The 25,220-nt window shown below is 41.3% G+C and overlaps 1 protein-coding gene across 6 annotated transcripts in view; it reads left to right on the forward strand.

Annotated features, from left to right (window-relative positions):
* SPATS2L (spermatogenesis associated serine rich 2 like) overlaps positions 1–25,220 on the forward strand; it is a 150,699-nt gene that overhangs the window by 120,988 nt on the left and 4,491 nt on the right. For all 6 annotated transcript variants that reach the window (XM_090282291.1, XM_090282325.1, XM_090282318.1 and 3 more), the window contains 3 exons: positions 14,150–14,208; positions 20,258–20,367; positions 22,788–22,890. In XM_090282291.1, the coding sequence (XP_090138417.1) occupies positions 14,150–14,208; positions 20,258–20,367; positions 22,788–22,890 (272 nt within the window). The remainder of the gene's footprint in view (positions 1–14,149; positions 14,209–20,257; positions 20,368–22,787; positions 22,891–25,220) is intronic.

A 25,220-nucleotide genomic window follows, 5' to 3' on the forward strand; every position in this document is an offset into this window, starting at 1 on the left:
AGCTTCTTCCCTCCCAGCAAAGACAGTCTGAACCTCCTGCTGCCCCCTCCAGGCCAGGGGCTCCTCACCGTGAGACCACACACAAGACAGGAACTTGCAGTGGGTCCCTGGTTCCCTTCCCTTTTCTTTTTAACTATGGAAATTCTTTTTTGTGTAACTGGCAACTTCATCCTTTTCTTGACCATGTGTCGTTCCTCCCAAGTGACATATTTGCATGTTAACAAATGGTAACCAAATCTGTTGAGACTCTCCACCAACCAAAAGAATAACTAAAAGTGAGAATTTCAGGCTGCAGAAAAAGCTATTTCGAGCTAAGTCTGTCTTCTTCGGGCCTCCCTCAAGTCGCATTACCAAGGGGGCCTCCCATCTGCTATTGAAACCCCGATGGTAGCCAAGCAAAACCGCACTCAGACCACCCTGGTGGTCGGCAGGTTGGCCCACACATAGACCAGGTGTCATCACTGTGGCATTTTAAATAGTGTGTCCTTTTCCCGAGCAGTGGGCTTGAGAAGGCCTCCCCAAGGGGAAGCTGCCACTAGAGCTGTTGCATCAACCGCCTGACCCACATTCCCACTTTGCTGCTCCTCCACTGCCCAGATAATAGCACTCTTGGAGCATAGAGCCTTGCTTGTGAGTCCAAATAAGACCATTTTCCTTCTTTTGCAGGTTTATCACATAGCAGGACTCTTTCTTCTCATTGGTTGTTCTCCCCCCACGTTCCCCAAACTTCTGGGTGAATACCTGGCTCTCCATACAATGCTTAAAACCTGGTTTTTCTGTACTCCTTAGGGTTTTTATTTTTACTCTTTGTGACTAATAGTCACTGAAAGATGATGCCTATAAATTAATATTTATTTATTTCCATACCAAAGTACATGGGCATACACTATAATTTAAAACTCAGGGTTTTGTGGTCATCCTTTGCTGAGGTGCCACCCCTAGGGTTGCTGATGTTTCTGGTCTGAAGTGGATACAGAATTATTTTCTTTTCTGTAAAGAACCCCAGGTGATTTTTTTGTGCATCTGTGGATGAAACTCACTGGTTGAGAGCTGCAAAGGGAAGAACATGTCTTGGGCTAGAGCAATGTTCTCAGCAGGATGAATTTGCTCCCCCGGGAGACAGAATGTCTGGAAATATTTGTGGTTGTCACAATTGGCATCTAGTAGATCATGCTGAGAAGCATGCCGCTAAATATTCTAGAGTGCCCAGCACAGTCCTCCCCCACACCTTACCCCTACTACAAAGGACGATCTGTCCCAAGAGGGTGATAACGCTGAGAAAGCCTGAGCGGGAAAGTGAGAAAAGGACTGCATGTCTTCCTTCCCCATCCAGCGGGACCCAGCCCCTGCGCACGTCCTGCTGTAGCTGGAGGACAAGATTCCTCCTTCAGCCGCCCTCCCAATGCACCACTGGAGACGGGAGGCAAGAAATTTCCTCTCCAATCGTTTACATACCCAGAGAACATAACCGTAGTGTCTTGTCATTTCAGATCAGTGTTGTAGGAGAACTTTTTTTCCATTTGCCTGAAATGTAAACCTAGCTACACATTTTAAAGGTCAAATTACATTTTTTGCCTTCTTACAACCAGAAAAACAATTGTATTGAAGAGCAGAGAAAATTGAGGCTTTGCTTTTTTGTCTGTTTTTCATTATAGAATTCAACTCAGTCCTTAGGAGAAAATGGAAATATTAAGAACTGTCGCTTGTGGCTAATGATAAGCAGTCACTTCCGTTAGCCATTCTGTCTCTACCTGAGTCTTTTTCTCATTTTGCAATAAAAGCAGACAGCAGAGTCAGGACCAGGATTGGGGTGAAGATCCGAAGCATGGGAAGATAAATACAGTATTTCTGTCTAGGGGATTATTGTTCTTCTTTGGCTTCAGTATTCTTGGTGTTCCTGAGCACATGTGACATATATCCAACTACCCTAACGCCAGTGACAGTGACATCCTCAGGTGCACCAGCCCTTGCACTCTGCAAATTGAATGAAAACAGGCCTTTCTGCATATCTTATGCTTCAGTAGTGGTTGAACAAATACTTGCTAAACCATTTAATTACCCTCTCTTACTTAGGAGAGTCACTGTAATTGTGGCACTGTATATATACTTTGATAGATAATTATAGGAAAAATAAGTATTAAGTGAAACAGGTCCTAGAATCAGTTCTGTGTCACCAAAAAGATGCTGTGACAACAAGCGAACTTGGAGAATGTTGACCTAAGCATGGATAATGAGTAGAGACTCCATTTTAAAACCATGTGGCTGAAACAGTGAGCATTCCCGGTATCCCCACTAGCATTGGAAGTATCCAAAGTAATGTGTTGTCCAGCAATAAAATGATGCTTTTCTCTGCACCATTCAGCAGTGGATCTTGGTCATGGGACTACCAGCAGAAGAGCTGATGTTAGGAACTTCTTTAGCCCCTTTGCATTGTTGCGTAATAATTTTACAAAGCCTTCAGTTCCCTATTAAAATACCAGCAATGTATTAAATGATTGCCAGATTTTGCCAGCTCCTCAGCCCAAGTGTGTAGTGAAGATAAAATCAAGAGTTTACATTGTATTTTTTATGCGTTTTTTTTTTTAAAGTTTAATAAAAGGTCTCTATGTCCTTCAGCTCTGGGAGTGAATATAATCTCTCCATTGGTCAAAACCTGTACAAACAAGACTCTCCTTCTCATCAAATGATTTTCCTAAGTGTACACTTGCTTGTGACTTGTACAAAGCACCGCACAACGGAAATTAAACAAACCTGTTCCTTCTCCCCACACCCAATATTCACGATTATGCCAGCATATTAAAAGAACGCACAGTACAGAAATGAGCATACAACAACAAAGGCTATCAAGAGGCAATAATAGAAGAAGCTAATAAATATACGAGCCTCAAGAGGGCCATATGTATGGTTTTTTGTTGCTGACCTTGCTGACAAATTGCCCAAAATAACTCCATTTCCTTACTTTGCACCAGTCCAATAAACAGAAATAAGCTCAGGATCCACTCTGAAATTGTGAAAAGGGTAAATACCATATACCACAGAGAAGCTCAAGGTTCCCGTGACTTTGTGACTAAGGCAAATCCCTGCGGTACAGTGTATTTCAAATCGTGCCTCGTTTGTGAATGTTCCATTCTAAATAGTGTAGCTTGCTTTTTGGAGGTGAAAGCTTCTCTTTTCCTATTTTCTTCTCTCCCTGAGGTTTTTCTCTGTGTTGGATGTTTCCCCAGGGCCACTGCAAGGACTGAGTCAATCAGTCGACATGAAGGAAGAGCAGGTTGATAAATACAAAAACTTACTGAACTAGACTTTTCGGTTTTGGTGTAGTCCCCAGGAAGCTCACAGAAATAGCACCTTGTATTAAGGGCCTTTCTGAGCCATACGTGTGATTACCTCCATACATTAGTGATGTCGGTCGCGCACTTAGCGTGGGAAGTCAGCTTCCTGTTCACCACAGCCTTCGTTGCAGAATAACAGGCCCAGCATCAAAGGTGGAGAGCAAGAAGTTGATTCTAATTTCAGCTTGAAATCTGAAGAGATTTCTGAATCTTTTCAGCAAATGAAGGCTACTGATCAAACCAGCTTGGGAACATGCTCCTGAATAAGAACTGTTAGTGTCATCACAGAATAGAAACATAAAGAGGAATTAAGCAAATTGTTCTGTCTTTACAATCCCAGAATATGTATTATTCATGTTTTTTTTTAATTTATAGTATAATCCATTTTCCCTGAAAAAAAGACAAATTTGTTCTTATATATTAGTATAAATATAAAATGCATTATAATTACAGTTTCAGAATGGATCTTGGAGCTTATGTTTATAAGGTGGGTACAAAGTAGACTAAGGTGTCATTTGGGGCAGTTTGTGGCTAAGACAGCAACAAAGCACATAAAAGACACTGTAAAATACCCGAGGTTACTACAATAAATTTCCTCATATGTGTGTTATATTATTTTTTCAGCAACTGTAAACCTTTGGTTCTCAGTAAGCCATATCCTAATAAAAGTCACATTTTCAAGGTTTATTAACCACTTAATTGGAGGCATGGGGTGTGGAGTTCAACAGAATAGAATTTAAATCTCATCTCCACATATTCTAGCTCTGAAGATGACTTGAGTTTCTTCTACTCAGCTACAAAACAGAGGTGTTGCTGTCACTTCCTAGGGGGTTTGTAAAGATTCAAGTACAAGATATACATTTCTTAGGTTATTTGAGAAAAACTCTAGCCTACCCCATGATAGAAGTTTGATCTAGGTTGGTTCTCTTCTCCTGCAGGTAAGCATTGAGTAAATGTCTTTCCCTCTATTCCAAGACACTGGGAAGACAATATCTTGTCTGCCTCTCTGTTTATTCAGCATGCAGTGGATCGCAGCTATGAGTTATAGATATGTTATCACAACTTTTTGCTATTTACTGCTCAATGAAGAGAGAAGTAAGGCAAAAGGACCCCTGATATTCAATGGCCACAACTGCCACCAAATCGGCCCTCTTTCCCCTTGCATGTCTTTCCTGGCCTTCTCTCTACCTTCTCTTCCCCGTTCTTCATTCATCCATTCATCCAACAGAGGGATGAATGTATGACAATCTGGTGCTTCTCAAATTTCAGAATGTACAGGGAGCATCAGGGCCTCCATTCCCAGAGACTCTGGTTCTTTGGGTGTGGGGCCCAGGAATCTGCATCCAGTAAGCACAGTGGGTATGAGTATAAATGGTCTGAGGACCATACCTGAAGAACATTGCAGAAATTACTGAGGGATAAAAGATGATCTCTTTCCAAAATAAAAAATAAAATAAAATAAGGCTTAGTGGGAGTGGACAAACAAGCTGTGTGGTGCGTACGGCAAAAATTACAGTGGAGTTGTGTGGAGGAGGGGCAGATCAACACTGGCTGCTAACCCAGTACCTTAAATGGTATCTTTATGCTGAAAGACAATTACCACCTACAGAAGGAAGTTTGCTTTCTTCTCCATAGATGTAGTTTTAGTTTTTCTAAGGGGATAGTGGTAAATGATAAAAGTTTTGTAGCTGTAGAAATTGAATACATTTAAGTGACTTTCCTTGACTAGTGATCTCCACGGGAGAAAAACAAAACTAAGAAATAATTAGCAAAGATAAATTATATTATTAAGCAAAATCACATTTAAAATTCTAAATGGAGGTATATAAGGAATATAGATTTTTCTGTTGAACATGTGGTGTTGTGGAATTTATAGAATTTACAGGATTTTGCAACTCTGATGTCGTGTTAGAAATTCCAGGAAGGAAAGAGAATTCCTCTCTGTTTTTTCAGTTAACTATGTCTCTACTGAAGAACTCCAAGATTTTATAAATGTTGGGAGTTAGTCCTTGTGCTAAATCTACATACATCTCATTCCAGAAATGCACCTCAGACAGTGTAGTGAAATATCCATTTACTAGTCTTTAACTCATTATAGGATTCTATTATAAAATATACAAACTAACACGTGTTAACTTTTCAAGATTATAATACCTCTGATAAAAGAAATAGAAATAAAACAGGCCCAGCCTGACTGGCAAATCGAGTGCGGTTGCCATATTCATATACAGCCAGAGGGGTTTTAACTGTGCTTTACATGCTAAGAGTGGTTCATGCTTGGCTACTTTTATTTTCCTGACAGTCCATGAGCACTAGGCACCTTTTCACAGGGTTGAGTCCCAACCCCAGTCTACATGTTGTAGATATGTTCATTGGGTTTTATATATTTGCCAAGTATCACTGTGGAATTCAAGAAATATTTAGAAATATTATTTTGTAACCCTACTGCACTCAGAAAAAAAAGAATTTTTTCCAGGTGCAAATTGTTGTAAAACCTAAATGCAAAAATGGACAGAATAGAAGGTGACAAATTCAGGAACCTCAATTGAAAAGAAAAAATACATAGCCAATTACTTGATAATGAGCCTGGAGTTAAATTGGCAACCGTGGAAGAGGAGTGGAATATAACATACGCTTCTGCAGGAGACTTCAGGGGACTTGATCACATGGGAAGTTTCCAGTCATGGAAACTGGGTGAGTGGTGATACCAGCAAACACCATATAGGTATAGGAGAGGGGGAAGAATTGAGATGTAGGGGAGGAACAATAATTTTTCTTCTGCCCTTCTGAGTTCTTGCCTGAGACAGTCCAAAAAAAAAAAAAAAAAGACAAATGAACAAGAGAGAAACAAACAGAAGTTTATTAACATGTCGTCGGCAGCCGTCCGTCTCGAGAGACGATGGAGTAGCTTCTTAAGAGTCTATCTGCACCGCCGAGAATGGCTGTGCAGTCCGACTCGGGAGTGACACGGTATCTGTCTCCTCCCGTGTTGAATCAACATCTTGCGATGACGCTGGAGTGTCCTCTCCAGTGAAGCTGAAGCTACAGAGCCTGGGCAGGGTGATATGGAGGGTCTGCTGTTGCCCATGCAGCAGACCCCCCCCTCTCTTCGCAGCTAAAGGGTCCAAGGGAAAGACGGAGTCAATACAGCTTGGCTTCAGGTGCGCCGCAGGAGTTGCCGGTGTTGACTACAACGTCAAACCGCCTTAGGGACTCCGGCTCCGGATTTTCTGTCGGGGTTTACTCCCTTAGCCTTTCCCCTGAAGAGGTATGCCGCAAGGCAGCGGAGGTTTTTTGGAGTCAGAGTTTTCCTTAACATGTATACCTCATGTATATATGGGAGATAAGGAAAAATGAGGAACTCAAAGAAGTGGTTTAGAATTCAGGTTTAAATACCATCGCAACAGAGAAAGGGAAGGGAGAAGTATAGGCCTCTCAGAGGAGAGTGAATGTTTTTTAGGGAAGTTGAATGGAACCTTAGAAAAATAAGGCAATATGAGAGTTTTTGAAAAAGTTTGTCTGGGGATGGTGTCAACTCCTTGTCTTTTCTGTGACGGAGTCAACAACCTTCCCTTGTTGATGAAACTCTTGGGGGTGGGATGTGGATTTATGACAATTGAGTTCCTTTTGGAGAATCTGTCTTTAGGCAGATAAGGGGAATTCAGAGAAAGCCTCTTTGCTGCTTTTCAAATGCCTATAGCTCAAAATAATCAATATACCAAAGTGCCATTTTTGAGGGTGGCGTATTCTGCTACCCTTTAGGGAGTGAAATAGAGAAAGAAAGAATGCAAACCAGCAGCCATGCAAGAGCAGAAGTGCCATATGCAGGCCCCTGTCATAAATGTTGGGGCTGCCAGTCCTCCTGGCCTAGGAATAGAGAACCATACACAGTCTTGCTGCATTTGCACCTGAGAAATGGGTAAGCTGGAACCCCTGACTAGTTTTGCCCTGAACCCAAGAAATTCTGGTAATAACTTGAGGAGTTGGACTGAAATGGCACCCATGGTACTGCAAACCCTATACGTACATATACAGGGAGTTTCTCGGCCCTCCACCTGGTGGGTGAAATCCTCTCACCCCAGGGAAGGGACACAGGCACCTCAGTGTGGGGGCAGCACAGGCAGCCCCTTCCGTCAGCGCTAACTCCTCAGCTCCAGGCCCGCATCACAGCTCCCAGGTGCCACAAGGCCACCAGGGGCCAGCTGGCATTCCCCTGGGCACTCGCAGTTCTTACACCTGAGGCAGTAGCCCACCGTGGGGGGAATGTGTGATGTGGGTGAAACAGAAATTCTTTATACAGGAAGTCTTGATGTACAGCTTATCACTCGTTTGTGTGCTGTATGTAAAATGCAGAGGCCCGAAAGGCTAAAACATCACCTTAGCATTCATCAGACTCCTTTCTCCCCAGCAGTTCCCACATTCTGTGTCCCTTTAACAGACTGGGGACAGGCTGGGGGACAGGAGGCTCTTCATCCTGAAGAGGCTCTGTCTCCTTCCAGAAGCTCTCCACTTGCTTCATCCTGCCTGGTGGCGGAGGAGTTAAGGAAGCTCCAACTGAAGCGCTTCATACACAAGAAGGTTCTGAAGCAAAATGGTCTGGGATCAGATGGTCCCAGGCAGTTTCTCTCCCTACAGTCTCCTTGAGGCAAACTCCTTGAGAGGGAAGGTGGCCTAGTTTTAACTCTTTGCCATCTAAGTCTGGCTGCTGTTGCCAATTGATTTCTTTAAATCCCCTTTGAAATCCTGCTTTCATTCCTCAACACCCAGCAGCTGACTCTGCTCTCCAGCTTATCAACGGCCGACAGTCCTGTGGCTGCCGCCTATCATGGCATCTTCCTTTATGAAGAACAGAGACTTGCCGTGGCTCCTCCAGGCTTCCCGATGAAGCAGTTCTGTCCTCGGTCTCAGTCTCCCAATGTAAAGAAGAGTCTTTCACAGGGCAGAAAGTGATAAATCTTTTCCTGCTGAAGTGCCTTTCTGATTCTTTTTGTTATTGTTGTTATTAGTCCTCTATAGAAAGGAATCAAGACAGTGGAAACACTTTTGTAAAATGACACTTTATCTCTGTGATTAACTATATTATAAACCATTATGGTTTTCCCATGGTAATCTCCTTCTCCTTACACCTTATTGCTTTCATAATAAAAGCTTTTTTTATGGCAACAGAATATAATTTTACTGTCCAAGGAGTTTAGATAAAATGAGAGGATGTGTTTTTGGAAGGATAAAGGGCACAGCTGAAACCTGTGAGGTCAGCATGGGTTTGACATGTTCGATGTATGTTAAGTCTAGCATGGGTTTGACATGTTCGATGTATGTTAAGTCTGGTGCCCTCCAGAGAAGTTCAGCCATTGAGAGAACTTCGAGTAGTCAGCGAAAAGCCAATTCAAGAGTTCTGTGTTTCTGTCAGGTACAGGTGATCTCTGTTGAAAAGCAAAAATGTTCAAAACCTGGAATTGCAGATGATTAGTGAAGGGAAAGCACAAATTTCAGTAATTTATTACCACCTCAATTTGCAGACAGAACCATTAACTCCCTGTTTTGATTCTAAGCCAAATCCTGTGTGGTTTGGTGAATATTGTTGCAATTTTATTCATAAGCTTATGTCTCAAATGATTAGATTCCATCAGGGACAAAAATTATATAAATTTTTGTATAAACATGATTTATATATAAGTACTACAATATCCCAATTAAGAAGTTTCATTATTGCTCTGCCACAGGAAAATGAATATATTTCCTTCCCTTACATTCATCACTATGAAGCAGTTTTTATCAAGCAACCCACAGTGGTCTAAGATCATAAAGTTGGACAGAAGTTTTTAAAAACTCAGAGCTTCCCTGAAGATGTGATGATTAAGCAGAGACCCTAAGGGACACTCAGAGTTAATGAGATGAAGAAAGGTGGGGTTGGGAAGAAGAGTTGTCTTCCAGTAGAGGGAAGGGCATGTGCCAAGGCCTTGTGGTGAGTAGAGACCAGAGCTCATACCCTCTGGAGTGTCACGAAGATTCAATGAGATTATCCAATAAGGCAGCTGTGCTTTACTTAATGTGTCTGGCACACAGTAGGCACTCAGGCTATGTTAGCTATGATCAACTCTCGTTCTGAGGCAACATAGGACTGATATGTCTGTACAGGCTTACCTTCAAAGCAAGCGCAGGTGACCTTTCTGCTTCCCCTGTGGGAATGTAGTTCATGACCTGGTCTGTGATCTTTCTGCAACTCATCAACTCCCTAATGTCATTCCTCTCTAAGGCCCTCCCTCCAGCCCTCCATACCTGGTAATTCCGTACCAGGGTTTCGCCCACACTCCGTCCTTATCCAGGCTGCAGAGCTGTTTTCCAGCGTGCATCTCTGGCCCAATTCCTCTAAGGAGATTCAGTAGGACTTGCAAATGGCACTGATGAAATTCCCCCTCATGAAGCTGGATGTGACACCAGGCCCTGTGGACATCTGGAAGGGTTTAGGCATAGTCTTTCCTCTTGGGCCCTTCCTTCGGTCTGGCGCTCAGCCTGACGCGGCGCTGGCGCCTCGCTGTCTGACGGCCCGCCAGAGCACAGGCTGGCCTCCACGCCTCCATCCCCTGCACCCATTTCCCGTGGCTGCTCTTCCCTTCCACAAGCCTGCTGCCTTGAAAGCAGAAACCCAAGAAAATCCTCAGGTGCACCTGTTTGAGATTATTGAGGGAGGTTCAGGGAGAGATGTCTCAGGCCAGCAGCTGACTGAGGTTTGCATTCCGATCATGGGCTGGGAATCGGGTGCTGATTCAGCCGAGATTCTCTAGTTTGCCTTTATCTGCAGTCCTACAGAGCAGTGCTTGAGTTACTAAGACGCTTGAGGACAATGTTTTGTTGAAATACCCAGAGGAATAGAACATGGTTTGATGCCAGCACCACAGGCTTTTTCACATCCTCAAGTGGGCATTAAGCAGATTAACAGTGTATTGAGTATAACCTTCATTCCTCCATTTGCTAGCCCAGAAGGCCGGAACTAACTATTATATGAATAGCCAGCTTTGTGTAATATGCATTAGACCTGGGGATATGTATTATACCCCACATACCCCACATGTCCATCTTGTAAACTCTCTGGGCACACAATTATGTCAACAAATTTAATCAACAGAAATGTGCCATGATTTTGTAGCTGGTAAAGAAATAAGCAAAGGCCCCTTCCTACACCCTTCTTCCCACCCAACACACACAGGCCACAGAATTCCGTCCTCCAGGGTCTATGGCCTTGTGTGGGGACTGGCGGGTGAGGGGACTTCGCGAGGTTGTCCTGACACTCTCACTGCAGTCTGCTCCTCCCGCCCTGCATCCCACTGGAAGTCTAAAGACACCCAATTTTGTATCAGGTGCATGCATTTCCTTAAGTTGTATACTTTGTGTCCTCTCAAAACCTGGAGACTTCTCAGAAGCCTTCTGGTTGGTTGAGGATGGGGGAACCCTAACTTGTTCTTCTTGCCATCATCATTTTTCTTCCTTTTCTATTTCTCACTGTTTTCCCAGTCATTTCAGCAGACCCTCTCACCTTCTTCCTCTCAGCTCTCCCAGAGAGAATGTAGGCTCCACAGGGATGGTAGGGATACTTTTTTATCCACAGCTGTATTCCCAGCCCTGCCACCCTCGCCTCACACATGGCAGTCACTCAGCAAATATTTGTTCTCTGGATGAATGTTCTGTCAGTTTCCACCTATTCATAGTGCTCTCTGCAGCGCACTCCTGCCCAGCCGTCCCAAACCTCTGCAACCTCCTACATACCACTGGGGAAGAGGACGGAGGACAAGTTACCTGCAAGTCTCACATGACCTGTAACCCATAAGTCATCTGCTGCCTTCCAGCCCCTAAAGTACCAAAGAAGTTGTCCTGGACTCCTGGTCCATGCCCTGTGGCGATAAAAAGGCTTCTCACAGATTTGCGCCAGTTCTGGGGGCGGCCTGGGACTTATTCTCACACTCACTCTGCCCTCCGGCTATTGCCTCTGCCCATCTGCTCAGCCTTGCACTGATGTGGGCGTAAAACCAAGCCGCTTCCTCATATGAGCGTGCAACAGGAGTGTACACCTTGCAGTGGCATCTGAGACCCTCTGGCTCCTGGGAGTGCCTTTGCCCACCCTCCACCCCACCACCAGTGATTTTCCCCAGGATCTGCACCCTACACAGCCCCCAGCCTTCTTGCTGACTCTTCTCTTGCTCTCATCTCTTCCCTTTCCATAGGAGAAAAAATTCAAAACATTTTTTCAGGCAGGGTAGCTTAACCATACTGTTGGGATTAGGGCTCCTGACTCCCGCTCTCTAGGCTCTCATCTTAGCTCCTTAATCATGTCTCCATTAGCCTTGTTTCCTAAACTAACATGGAATCGCCCTCTCTAAGAGGTTGTTTAAAACAAAACAAAAAATCGCTTGGTCTCAATGGTGGCTACACTTGTGAACTTGATAGAGAAGTTAAATATACCTCATAATCACAGGAGCACAAGCCTGTTGATCCAATTCACCATTTCATATAATTAACAAATATATACTGGTTTATGAATAGATGGCCTCTAGAAAGAAACACAAGAAACTGGTAACAGTGGAGACCTCCAAGGAGCAGAACTAAGTAAGTTGGAACAGAGATAGGATAAAGATTTCCTTCTCGCCATACACCTTTATTTATTAATCGCATATTTCCTACATTAAAACACATTGGCATCATACCTATATAATGTCAATAAACAAGGTACCAGTAACCTGATCTGCTGGTTACACTAGTTATCCCATCCAGTGACCTTAAGCCATATGCGTCATGGGAACAGCTGATGTCTAAGTTTGATGAATTTGGCTTAGAGCCCAGTTCTGGAGAATTCGCCATTCATTGCTCATGTCCGTTCTTTCCACGTCAGTTCTTTGCATTGGGCTTCCAGCTTGGAAAGAGCTGAGCTCCTCAGCACTCAGTCCTTACACCTGACGTGTTTAGGTTACATCATCTGGTTCAGGACCTCAGTACTCTTATAGATATATCCCAGGAACCACTTCTTACCTTGACCAATACATAAAATAGTTAACTCTTAAGAGGGAACCAGTTTTCAACACACTTTGTTTTAAGAGTACGTCTGTTGGAGGGTGAAAGGCACATCTGATGGTGCAGTCTGAGCAGGAATCAGAGTGATAACTGCAGTTTACTTAAGTGCATTAAGTGTGAGTTCACAATTAAACTGTACACACATGCAAAAGATCTCATGGGCTACTTGTGGAGGATGCTAAGGAACCGACTATCATTGTGAAAAAGGATAAATAAAAGGAGAGAAATAAGCATTTATCCTGCCTTACCTCTACAAACTTCATTCCATGATAACCCACATAGTTGATAAGGGAAAGTTTCTCTTTGTCGAAGATTTCCAGTAAATAAATGGAGTCATAAAATTTGAATATCCCTATTTTTCAAATCCTGTTGATCTAGATAGTAATCATCAATGGCTGCTAATATCATTGGAAAAATAGAGATTTCCTTTTTGTTTCCTACAAATATGTTATGAGAGATAGAAATTTGAATACATTCAGGTTTGATTTTATTTCAGGAGGAATATTTACAAGTGTGTTGTGTCATTACATGTCTGCCAATGAAAGTATATAAGTATTCCTTCTGAAGTAAAAAACAAATTTGAATCAATCAAAGTTCTATATCTCATAACAAATGTACAGGAAATATAAAAGAATGGGTTATATACTATCAGAGAGATGCGGTCAGCAAAATTCAACCTTAGACAACTGTACAAGACAACCTGGCTTCTTCAACAAATGAATTGCAAAGGAGGGGGGAAAAAAAGAGATGGAAGGGAATCTACAGATTAAAACAGATTTAAGAGACATTGAACCAGTTGCAATAAATGGGCCTTATTTAGATCCTGGTTCAAACAAACTTTTAAAAAATGTGTGGGACAATTAGGGAAGTTTAATATCTGATAACATTAAACTCTTGTTAACGTTTTTGGGTATTAATGTTATGCTATGGTTATAATCCCAGAAAGCTCTTATCTTTTAGATATATACTAAAATATTTATGCTTGAAACAGAAACAAAAAACATGACATCTATACTTACATAGTCATAAAAGTCTGTGAAAAGGATATATAAGAGATTTCTGATGATGCATTGCTTCTAGGAGGGGAGTTAGGAGTCAGGATGGGAGAAAAATGAGCTTTTGGACAGATAATTACTTTATACAGGTAATACCTTTTCAAAAGACTAATTCAAAAATAAATATATTGCAACAACATTAATATGAAGATGCTTGAAGTGCTTATGTGGGAGAATGAAAAGGCACAGAGTCATATTACAGAGTATGTGGATGAATTTAAGTAGGTTGAGGGACATCTGCATCAGAATTGCCCACCCCCCAACCCCCACTCCCCACCCCGGCCAAAATCTCAGAGAGTGGAGCTTAGAGACATTGAGGACTACAAGCCTTGATAACCTGATTGCCAGCTTTTTAAATACTTACTATATTGTTTTGGAACTTTGGGATTCATAGGGCAAAAGTACTCCCAAATTTAAATCCAAAGCACTGCCATTCGGAAAGTCTGAAAAGGCATTTTGTTTTTAGATTCGCTGACAATGATTTAATCAGCAGATGTCACAGTGTAATACTTGGGAGCATCCCTTCCACGTTGCCTCATTTTTGGAAAAACAGAGTGCACTGTTGGCATTGTAACATAGAAATATTTATGGTAATTTTGTATTTTGTTTAATGAAAATAATCTTTCTTTTATTTCCAGTGCTTATTAAAAGTTTGTCTTTGATTAAGCATTCTTTTCTTTTTTTGTTTTTCCTTCCCAGCATCATTGACAAAGAAGTTTCATTAATGGCAGAAATGGATAAAGTTAAAGAAGAAGCCAGTAAGTATACACTTGGTTGTTGGATTAGAGCCTCTCAATCAGAAGCAATCTGTAGGTCAGATGGATAGTCATATGGATTCTGAGTGGGATCTGAAAACTCATACAATTATCCTGGCTCATGAGCTCTGTTCCCTTAGGCAAGTAAGTCACTCAGCCCCTCGAAACCCCAGTAGCCTCATGTGGCAAAGGAGAGTAGCAGCACCCACTGAGCATGTGGCAGAGGAGGCACTCAGCACATAGTAGGTGTCAGTGGAACTCTTTAAAGTGCAAAGAGATTTTGGTGCATATAATAAACTACTTATAGCTAGTTGGGTTTAAAATGACACTAAATTTAGTATAAAATTTTAAAACATAACTTCTAAGCCTTTGCAACTTACAAATCTTGCTATACAATTTATACAATTCCTTTCACTTGTTTTTTTTCTTTTAGGTTCAACTAACTCGAGTTCAGCAAATTAAATTCCCATTTAATTTAAAAAATTAGTCACATTTGAAACTCACTTAAATTCCTTTTAATATTTTGAATAACATTTATAAATTTAATATATCTGATTTTTTTTCAAGCACTTCAGATGCCTGACCAGGCAAACCCACAAACCTAATAGGCAATGTATTCCAAGCTTTTTAAGCAACTCTTATAAGATTAATAATTCAAATTTAGAAATGTATTCAGTGAAGTTTTCTTACAACACTATAATTCTGTTCACAAGCTTAGTCAAATTCACTGACACCTGCCCACTTGACACGTCAAAAGAAAATGAATTGCATGTTTAAAATTGAAATCACAAGTAAGATTTTTTAATGTACCAAATACTCTATTTAAATAATGAGCACGCTCAGAAGATCTTGATCATTGCAAAACTTTTCCTAATGTTAGCCCAAAATATTAATACTCTGGGTTGATTTATTTTACTCTCTTTATATTTATTTCTAAACGTTTCCACTGCTGTGAAGTTACTTAACAGCTAGTAGGGCAGATTTACCATCTCAAATAGGCTGAATTTCATGGGTTGAAAATTTCAACTAGGACAAGATTGCAACAGTCAGATTAAACACAAGCCACAAATGGACACGCTGGGCCCCCTCTTATTACTTAATTCTGTCTACATGTTAAAGGGAACCCCAAGACCACATTTTTAAGTTGAGATTTACTTTTACAATTCTTATCTCCTGGGCATTTTAAATTCTTCATCTTTACTGAAATTTTACCTCATGAATTAGACAAATGGCCATCTGCAATCCCAACCAGGTTTCAGCTTAATTCCTCTACCTGTGACTGCAATACATTTCTTTTTACCAGACCAAATTTTTCATTTTTTCAATATTTTTCTCACTTGGCCCTTGGCCGTAATTCAATAATTCCTGTATAGAAAATAGCTAGCATTATTTTTGTTAGCCAATTTTTCTAAATAATTTTAAACAACATTTTAGAATTTAAAATAGAGTACGTTTTATTAAGTAAAACTAAATGTGACACAGGGTTAAGCTGCAGAATATTTAGGTAGTTGCACAGTCCCTTTGATTGAGACATTGTTTTATTCTAATCAAATTATTCGGTTTCTTCAGTAAAAGTAGATTTCCACATGATGGGATCTTTCCTGTTTTTCAGGTAAAACTTTTTTTTTTTTTTTCAACTTCATGTCCTATTGGTAAAAACGCTAAGAGCGAACACAGACACAGATGTTTCTCTAGCACTGAAATAGAAAGTTGCTAGCACATCACTTTTTAAGAGGTTAACAAAAGACCTGAGATTTCATGTGCTCTTTCTTTCTTCTTGGGACAATATTAGGTGCCAAGACCTATGGGATTTGGAGCATCTCTGGAGAGCAGCCCCGTTTTTACAACTTATTCAATCAGTAAACATTTACTTCATGCTTTCTTGTGTGCTAAGCACTGTTAGTGCCTGGGATAAACTGAACAGCAACCTTGGGAGCATTCAGGCCAGCTGCCACAGCTAGAGTGATTGACAGGAGTCACCTAACTTCAGAAATTGGTGCTGCAGCTCCAGGTTTTAGAACTGTCCAGAGCCCTGGAGAAGCCAGTTGGCTCACATTAGAGGCAAACAGAACCGAGTTCAAATCCAAGTTCTACCCATTTACTGGCTGTATGACCTTGAACCACTTTCTTAATTTCTCAGTCTGGTTGCATGTCAGAAAAGAGGGAGTAAGAATAATACCTATCTCAAATAGCTATTGTAAAGATAAAATGAGAAAATACATGCCAGGCACTTAGCACAGTGCCTGAGACAGTATGTGTGCAAAAAGGGAAAAGCTCTTAGTAAAGAGGTTAGCCCAGCCCTGTCATATGACAGTCAGAAAGTGGAGGCCACAGGGTTTATGCAGCATCTCTCAGGTGACATGCCTGTGTCAACTCCACAGATAGAAGAATCCACTTACTTTCTCCCCACAAAGTACTGAATCTTTACAACCACCATCTAGAGCTCTCTAATCTATTGTCTCATGAATATTTTTCATTTCCTGCAGATGGTATAAACCATATTTCCTCAATTATAACATAAGCTCCTATATCCTTCATGGCACGTAACACAATCCTGGGAAGACTGTAGGTACTTCACAATATTTGTTAAACAAGTCATTGTACAATAATTGACTCAGTGTCTATAAGCTGTCAAATCCAATAACAGTGAACATTAATGTAATTATCAAAAGAGGACGTATATTCTTGATGAATATATCTCACTTTATTAATAATATTCATAGTTAGCCTTTTTTTAATGTACAACACTAAACATTTCACATAGTTGTGAAATGTTTCACAATAACCCTACAAGGTGTGTATGCTTATCACATGTTACAGATGAAGAAACTAGGCCTGTTGTAGTACTGTGCTCTCAGACTTGGTCTGCATACCATAGGCATCTTCTTGGAGTGTCAAGTTTACAAGAGATATGGGAAGAAAACATTACTTTATACTAATAGAAACACAGATATATTATGGTATAAAATGCAAAATTCACAATAATTTTTTAGGAATAAAAAGGATTTCAGAGAATCTTTGTGCTTGAAAAACTACTTCTGCCCCAGCTCCTGGTCTCCTGGGGATTTCATATATACCCTCTGCTAAGAGTATTACTTGAGAAGCCCTAAAATTTTCCATGGTTCAAGCAATAAGAGCAAGCTTTCACTGTGTTTAAAAAACTTGAAGGAATTTATAAGTCCTTTTGAGAAAATGGATTTCAGCATATCAGATACTGTTTATAAAAGTTCCTCAATAATATTAATCAAGCCCTGAATGCAGCGTACGTCTGGCTGTACAGAACTGTCCCCCTCTGTGGATTCATGAAAGGATGGTGTTTTCAGAACGTATTCATTATTCTATTTTAAATTTTAGGATCAGCGAATTGTAGGATCTGATCTGGTTTTGTTTTTGCTTTTTATTTCTGTGATTGATGTTTTTAAGGTAAAAATGTTGCCTCCCTTCAAAGAATTTTAGCTTTAGATCTCAAGTTTTAAGGCTTTTTCATAATGAAAGACTTTGAAATGTTCATGAGAGTATATGTAAAACTTATCCCAACACTTGCTGATGCAAAATATCCATTTCCATGCACATTTGCATGAGTGTAAACTAAGAATTTATTGGTGATCTTGCACCTGCATTCCTATTTTAGGGCTCATTTCTATCTATTTCTACAAAATCTTTTGTTTCGCGTTAATGCCCAAGGTCTACTTAATCAAAAAGAACAATTGCCTCTAATTGTCCTCAGTCCCACAAATGATCCATTAAGAAAAGTCGGATCTGTTTAACTGTGGAGTTACTCAGGGTCTCCTGACCCCTGTGCTAGCTGCTTGTCAAGTCTGGGCCTTCAGAATGTTTTTTTATAACCTTTGCAAGAAGAAAGTACTTTATTTCATCTTCTTACTCAAAAATAATTTTCTCATTCTCCAGACATTAGTCCCATCCATAGGTTGGATTATAATGGAAAACAAATAAATAATCAAAGTATGAGTCCTAGACATTGAGGGCCCTGCAGGAAAGGCACTTCTATCCTTCTCCACATATTCTTTTTAAGTAATGGATTGATTCCTTCATTCAGTCCTTCATTCAGCAGACATGTGGGGCACTCACTGTGTGCCAACCCTTCGGTGTTATTGACACAAATAACTACATGCGCAGCCTCTACTGTGATTGAAGACGCCTGTTCCAGAGGCCAGGCGGGTAGCACTTATCAGCCCAATGGGCGGGGAGGGACCAAGGCACGCTGAGCACCAGGTTGCATCTAAAAAGGGCAACAAGTTCTCAGCTCTGCCAGCTGTTGCCACGTGGCAGCGCTCGCCAACTATGGCCAGAAATTCCAGTATTTTAAGAGAAGTCAGAAATCCAGCTTTCAAAAGGACTTTCTTAATTTTCAAATGTGGTCAATTTGAACAATTAACTCGTAATGTGTGGGCCAAACAAAACGTGTACTCCATAGCCAAAAGTGATAGTGGGTCACCTTTTCAGGCCCTCTGGTCTGACTGGGTAACCTGGGACATCTTTCAGTAACACACTGTCTCTGTTCAGATGAAAATCCCCTTCACTTTCATCACTGGGACAGGTTTTTTCACTGGCTCTTCTGTATTCCAAAGGCCACCAGGCACAGATTGGCCTCTGCCCAGCTACGTGGTATTTATTGTGAATGGGAGGCAGGGGGAGTCTCAGTAACAAAATCAAAGCATTATTGGAGTAGTTTTTGGCAGATGATAAAGCTTTATGAGTTATACATTTCTTATATTATTGACACCTCAGGATTGATATCAGCATAAAAAGAAAATGTTTCTCAGTCTGTCTGAAGAGTGATTTATGATTTGCAGGAACTCTTCACTCTTGATTGCTTCTAAACTTCTTTTGGGGCTTTTAAGGTGACTGTTTTTGACATTTGTAAATTAAGAACTCTTACCATGAGAAATTGTATTGTTTGGCTCTGCGTGTATGCTGTGAATCAGGTGTAATGAAGCAGTTGACCTTTGTTCAGCCAAGAATGGAATGCAAATTTGAAGTGCATATTATCTTAGTTAGATGGACCTCTCCTTGCTTATAATTCCAAATACAGTACTTGCCCAAAAGAAATGAAGGCATTTCATATGTGGCTACAAGTCTATCTATTGAAAGATCAGATTTCATTTTTAAATCTCACCCCATCTGTTTGTATTCATTGTTTTTGAGTTCCATGAACTTTTGGGAAACACACGCGCACGCGCGTGCGCGCACACACACACACACACACACACACACACCAGTTAACCTGTGGGCTATTACATCCATTTCAACCTTTAGTTCATCTGACAGGTGTGTGAAATGTGGTGCCAGAGAGCTCCCAGGTGTCTTCACTGCATGTGCAAATACTAGAGTGCACACAAATCTAGTTCAAAAGGGCTTTCACTCACCCTTGAGATGTTTCCACTGGGGACACTTATAACAAAGACAGAACACTCTGGTCTGGAACTTTGATCTGATTGCAAAATGGAAACATATATGCAGAATATCAAAAGAAGACACAGGTTTGTTTTTTCTTTAAGCTCACAAAAAGCTAATCAAGTAAAACCTTTATGTCATGTTCCAATAACACAGCTAGTTGCCCTAAATGAGTATGTGTGAAAGTTCAGAAAGTCTGGCACTATTAGCATTTAATATCATAGCACATACAAGAATGGGTTTTGCTTAATGAACTCCCTGTCTTTGCAATATCATTCAGATAGGATTTGAACAGACGTCTTTTTTAGAAATAGCTGTTCTGAGTAATGCACACGTTTGAAAGTCCAAGTTAAGTAAGTGAGATCAGACGCCAATGAGGAAAATGAAGAAAACGGTGGGTGTTCAGTGAATCAGAAGGCTCATGTTGTTTTTGGCATTGGTGGGTAAGGACATATATAGAAATGGGTAGCTGGTAATGAGCACCAATGGCAGACCCACCTCAATGACCAACTCAGAAAACATAGTCATGGTCCAGCAGAGCAATCAGTCTACAGAGGGAGAACTGATTCCAAGAAATTAGGTCATTTAATATGTTTAAATCTCTGGCTCTAATGGATTATTCCTTCTTATTTGGCAGTGGAAATCCTGACTGCTCGTCAGAAGAAAGCAGAAGAACTAAAGAGACTTACTGATCTAGCCAGTCAGATGGCAGAGATGCAGCTGGCCGAACTCAGGGCAGAAATTAAGGTCAGTTCTAAATGATCACAGCCTGAATCCTGAGCCATAGATCTGATCCCCATTATGTTAGTGGTGGACCCATAGAGTGCTGCTCTCTGAGGACCTAACATCATACACCCAGTTCCCTTTCACAAGGTTGAAACAGAGAACAGAATGGTGAAGAACCATCTAATCACTATATTTAAGCACACTGTGGTTTGAAGGGACATAGTAATACAGAGGGAGGTACAAGCTATTTTTCTTAGTCAGTGGGGGCTGACCTAAATAAAATGTATTCAACCATGAATTATAGCTGGGATGGGGAATTATGATTTTCACCATATGTAACTTATGTGTATGTATATAAACACACCATGTGAACACACACTAAGTATGAACCTAGTGTAACAGTAAGGATTCTAAAGAATGCAAAATATGTGAAGATGTCTTTCCTATATCCTTGTTTGGCTTAGTTGCCCTTTTATTGAGGACACCCCCCACAAGTATGTATTTATTAAATTTCTTCAGTTATAAGCAACAGAAACTGACCCTGGATAACCTCAAGAACAAGTAAAACTTGGAAGAATATGAGTGTAGCTCACTAAAGCAGAGTGTGATCTGAAGATTCCAGGCCACAATTCGGCAGAGACCTGGGCAGCCTCCGGGTGATGTAGGCAGCAGTGCTTACCAGACTCTCTTCAGGGCACCCCAGGAGGGCCTTTGTGCCACCTCACTGGATTCAAATCTCAAAGAGAGAGATTCTGATCAGCCTCCACTTGTATCACATCCACCACTTAGCCGAGAGAGGTCTGGATGGACAGACCCACCAAGCTTGTGGATCTTTGAAACCATGTTGGAGTTTAGTTACCAGAAGAAGAAATGGTTACCAGAAAGGCAAAGAGAAGTATCTACAATAAAACAAGAAGTTACAGTTTATAAGTTTCCCCTTATTCTCTTCTTTTTCCCTAGTATACTAAACACACACGCACCCAGCTTTTGACCTACACGATTGCCACAGCCTTTATAAGTAGGATTGTCTATTCATCTGGACATCAAACTGGTTAGGTGGAGTAGAAAGTGGTACATGACTTTCTGGTCCCCTCCATTTGGTTAGGCATGAAAAGCAACAGGGAAATAAGGAACACCCCCCTCTCCCCAAGCGTCTTGAGAGGCTCTAGAGGTCTTTTCTTTCTCACCTTCTTTTTTGGCCTTTGGTGCTTCCCACCCACTCAATTGCTATGACCTCCTAATTAGTCTTCCTGCCTCTACTCTCCCCACCCCGCCCCCCGGTCATCTACCTAACACCAAAGTCAGAGCCCCAGAGCAGATCTGAGTTTCCCCTCAGAATAAAATCCACAACTGGACTCCAGTGTATATATATGTGTGTATTAGAACATGAAGTGAGGAATACGAAGTTGTCAGCTTCCTGGTCTGTTGCAATCTATTCATCTAAGTTTCATTTCTGCCTGTCAAAATCCCACTGAATATAAAATGGTTAATAATATAGGCTTTGGGGTGAAAGAGCCTAGCTCCTGCAACCTCGGATAAATTACATATTCTTAGAACCTCAGTCCACCCTCTGTAAAATAGAGATAATAGTGCTGACTTCATAATACTGTAATCAGATGAAAATGAAATTATATGTTAAGAATTTGGCCCATTTTTTCAATGTCCCAGCCCAAATTCATCCCTTGTATAACTCCCCATTCCCCTTAGTGGGAAATAATTTCTCCCTCTTTTATATTACTAAAGTACCTACCACATTCTACCCTATATTGTATTCAGTGGTATCTGTTTTCCTTTCCATGTGGTAAATTCTCTGGTAAACTCAAGGAGGAACTGAGTCATAGTTATTTCTGTATTTCTCACTCTGTCCTCTACACATAAATCTTAATTTCAAATGAATTGAAAAATAATCTCCCAGTTCCTTTAACAGCACTCGGAATTCTACCAAGATAATGTTTTCTAGTTACTAAAGGCTGTTTGGACTTCTGGTTCCCTATTAAAATAGAGATGGCTGTCTAGAGAAGGATGACATGTTTTCTCGTGAGGACGAGTAATACCTGAGCAAGCCATCGGCCAGATTAGGAAGACGGCCTGAATGTGGCCCAAAAACTCACAACCAAACATGAAATGCTAGAATGAGGGCAAGGAGTGCTGAAAGGCTAAGGAGAAGAGTCCACACACACATTCTGCCTGCACCACAGCTTTGTCTAAGCCCCGGCAGGGGAAAGACAGGACCCACACATACTCGCAGGACAAGAAGGTGATCGTGTTCCAGGAAGGCCAAAACCAAGTCTGATTCGGTGGATCCTCACAGTGACAGAGCTGGCAAAATTCCCTGCCTGGGGAACGCCGTCAGTAGTCACAGAGAGCGGAGCGAAGGCTCTGCAGCGCGCCGCAGTCACTTTGTCGTTGTGGGACTCCTGGTTTACTTCTCTCTCTTCCAGCACTTTGTCAGCGAGCGTAAATATGATGAAGAGCTCGGGAAAGCTGCCCGATTCTCCTGTGACATTGAACAGCTGAAGGCCCAAATCATGCTCTGTGGAGAAAGTGAGTTTTGCATACTTGTTAAATTATTCTGGATGAGAAAGTCTGGTGCTATTTGGAGTTGATATCGGAAATGTCAGGAGTGCGGTCCCCCAGGGGGGCTAAAGTGAGGTCTAACAAGATTTAATGATCTAAGGTCATGACACAAGTCACTAGAAATGTCAAGATTTGAACTTAGAGTCTTCAAATGCCAGTGCCCATCAGTAAATCTCCAGGATTTATGAAGCAGAACAGAACAGGTCAACTAGCTTATACCTTTTACAAACTTTTCTTAGCAATGCCAGATAAACTGCCTCTCTTCTTTGAAATTGCCTGCGTCTACAGCAGAGACCTTTACACTGAGAATGAGTCTCCCCCGTACGTCAGGGGACCAGCAGCTGCTGTCACGAAGGGTCCGGCTGCTCAGCAGCTCCCGGACGTCTGCCTCAGTTCCGTGCCCACTGAGGTCTGCAGATAATGAAAGGCTTCACTTCAGCCATTAGCCTGAGTCTTGTTCACTATGAAGACTTAATTAGAGCAGCTAATGTGCAAAAAAAAAGGCTGATACTTCTCCCCCTACTCTAGTCCACCCACTAGGGGAGGCTGGAATGAACACTAAAGTGGCTTTAAGGACAGCCACAGGGAGGAAAGAAGGACTAGTGAGGGACATTGAATATCCGCAGCTTCACAGTTGGCTGAAAATTGAGATTTGATTGCACATTTTTTTGTGTGTGTCAGAGTAGAAATTGCTTTTTATTTTTTTCTGGGTGTAAAAAATATAAGCCTGATCTAAAAGTTACAGAACTTTTAGAACTGTCAGGGTGGCTCAGTTGATTGGAGCGTCACCCCATACACCAAAAGGTTGTGGGTTCAGTCTCCACTTGGGGTGCACACGGGAGGCAACCAACCAATGCTTCCCTCTCACATCAATGTCTCTCTCTCTCTCTCTCCCTCCTTCCTTTCCTCTCTCTCAAAATCAATAAATATATACTCAGGTGAGGATTTTTAAAAATAATAATGATAAAAACTAAAGTTACAGAAATATAGAAAATAGAATATGGCATGACTTCGGTGAATCCTTCACACTTTTTATGCCCATTCAGTCTACAATACTGTGTAAATGACATCAATATATTACATATATTATACCAGATGTTATAATTTGCTACAACATACTGCATATATATATATAGCAATAGAATTTGCTTTTATTTTGCAGTACATGGTTGACATTTTTTCATGCCAATACATTTAACCCATAATTTATTTAAATAAAATTAACACAACCATTCCCCTGATTGTGGACATGTAGGTTGCCTCCAGTTTTTACCATTAAAATAACCATTGCTGTGGACACCCTTATTCACATATCTTCAGCAATTATCTGATTTTAATTATTTTCTTATTTTTTTTTTTCTATATGCCTCCTCCCTTATGAAAGAATCTATCTGTTTGCCATTCCCACCCTCAGCTTTTTCGAACAGTCTGATTCACAGCTGGAAATTTAACTGCCCATCTTAGTTTTTACTTCAGCCTGATGATAAGGGAGACCTTGATGCCAAGTGAGTCTCACGAATCTGAGGGGTGGAGAGGTACAGCTTCATCCAGTGACATCTAGTGGGAGGAGCCATCCTTTACCAAATTCCAAGTGTCCGCATGGTGGAGACAATAGTTCTCCAAAGGCTTTTTCCTTCTTAGCTTTGTTGAGAGCCCACAGCGACTAAATCAGCAGCAACAGTGGTCTCTGAGCTGTAGGACGTTAAGACCCCCATGAAACTGAATCTAATGAGCACAAAAACCACTGAAGTCCCCTGGGATGTTTGCACAGCCCCCAACGTGCCATCGCACCTTACTTATGACACGAACAGACTAAAGATACATCCCTGTTCTTTCCATTTCTCATGTCCTCTGATCCCCTCTAGTCACTCCTAATCCTCTGGAAGAACCAACCTGAGGATTAAGTCTGATCCAACACAGGTAGCAGAGAAAATTGCTTCTAAAAATCGGTGACAATGTTAAGATTCAAAGGTCTTGCTTTCCAGCCTGGCAGTCAAATTCTGGTGACCTGTGAGAGGGGATCATGACTTTATCCTTGGATCAATTCCCTCTGGCCTCAATTCAGCATAATCACATAGAAATCATCCCATCAGAAACCACCCCTTTCAAAACCAGCATGAATGGTGATAATAAACATTGAACAGATGTGCCTGAGCCCTGCAGGGACCTGTCTGATTAGCCCGCATTGACTTTAGTGCTGGAATTGGTACAGATTTGCAGCGGGGCTGAAAAAAATGGGGTTGATAAGAAGGCCAGGTGACGTAGTTCTATGGAGTGTAAAGGAGGCTTTAGGGCAT

This window comes from Furipterus horrens, unplaced genomic scaffold (assembly GCF_987537825.1).
Source record: "Furipterus horrens unplaced genomic scaffold, mFurHor1.1.pri manual_scaffold_1, whole genome shotgun sequence".
In the NCBI taxonomy this organism is placed as follows: Eukaryota; Metazoa; Chordata; class Mammalia; order Chiroptera; family Furipteridae; genus Furipterus; species Furipterus horrens.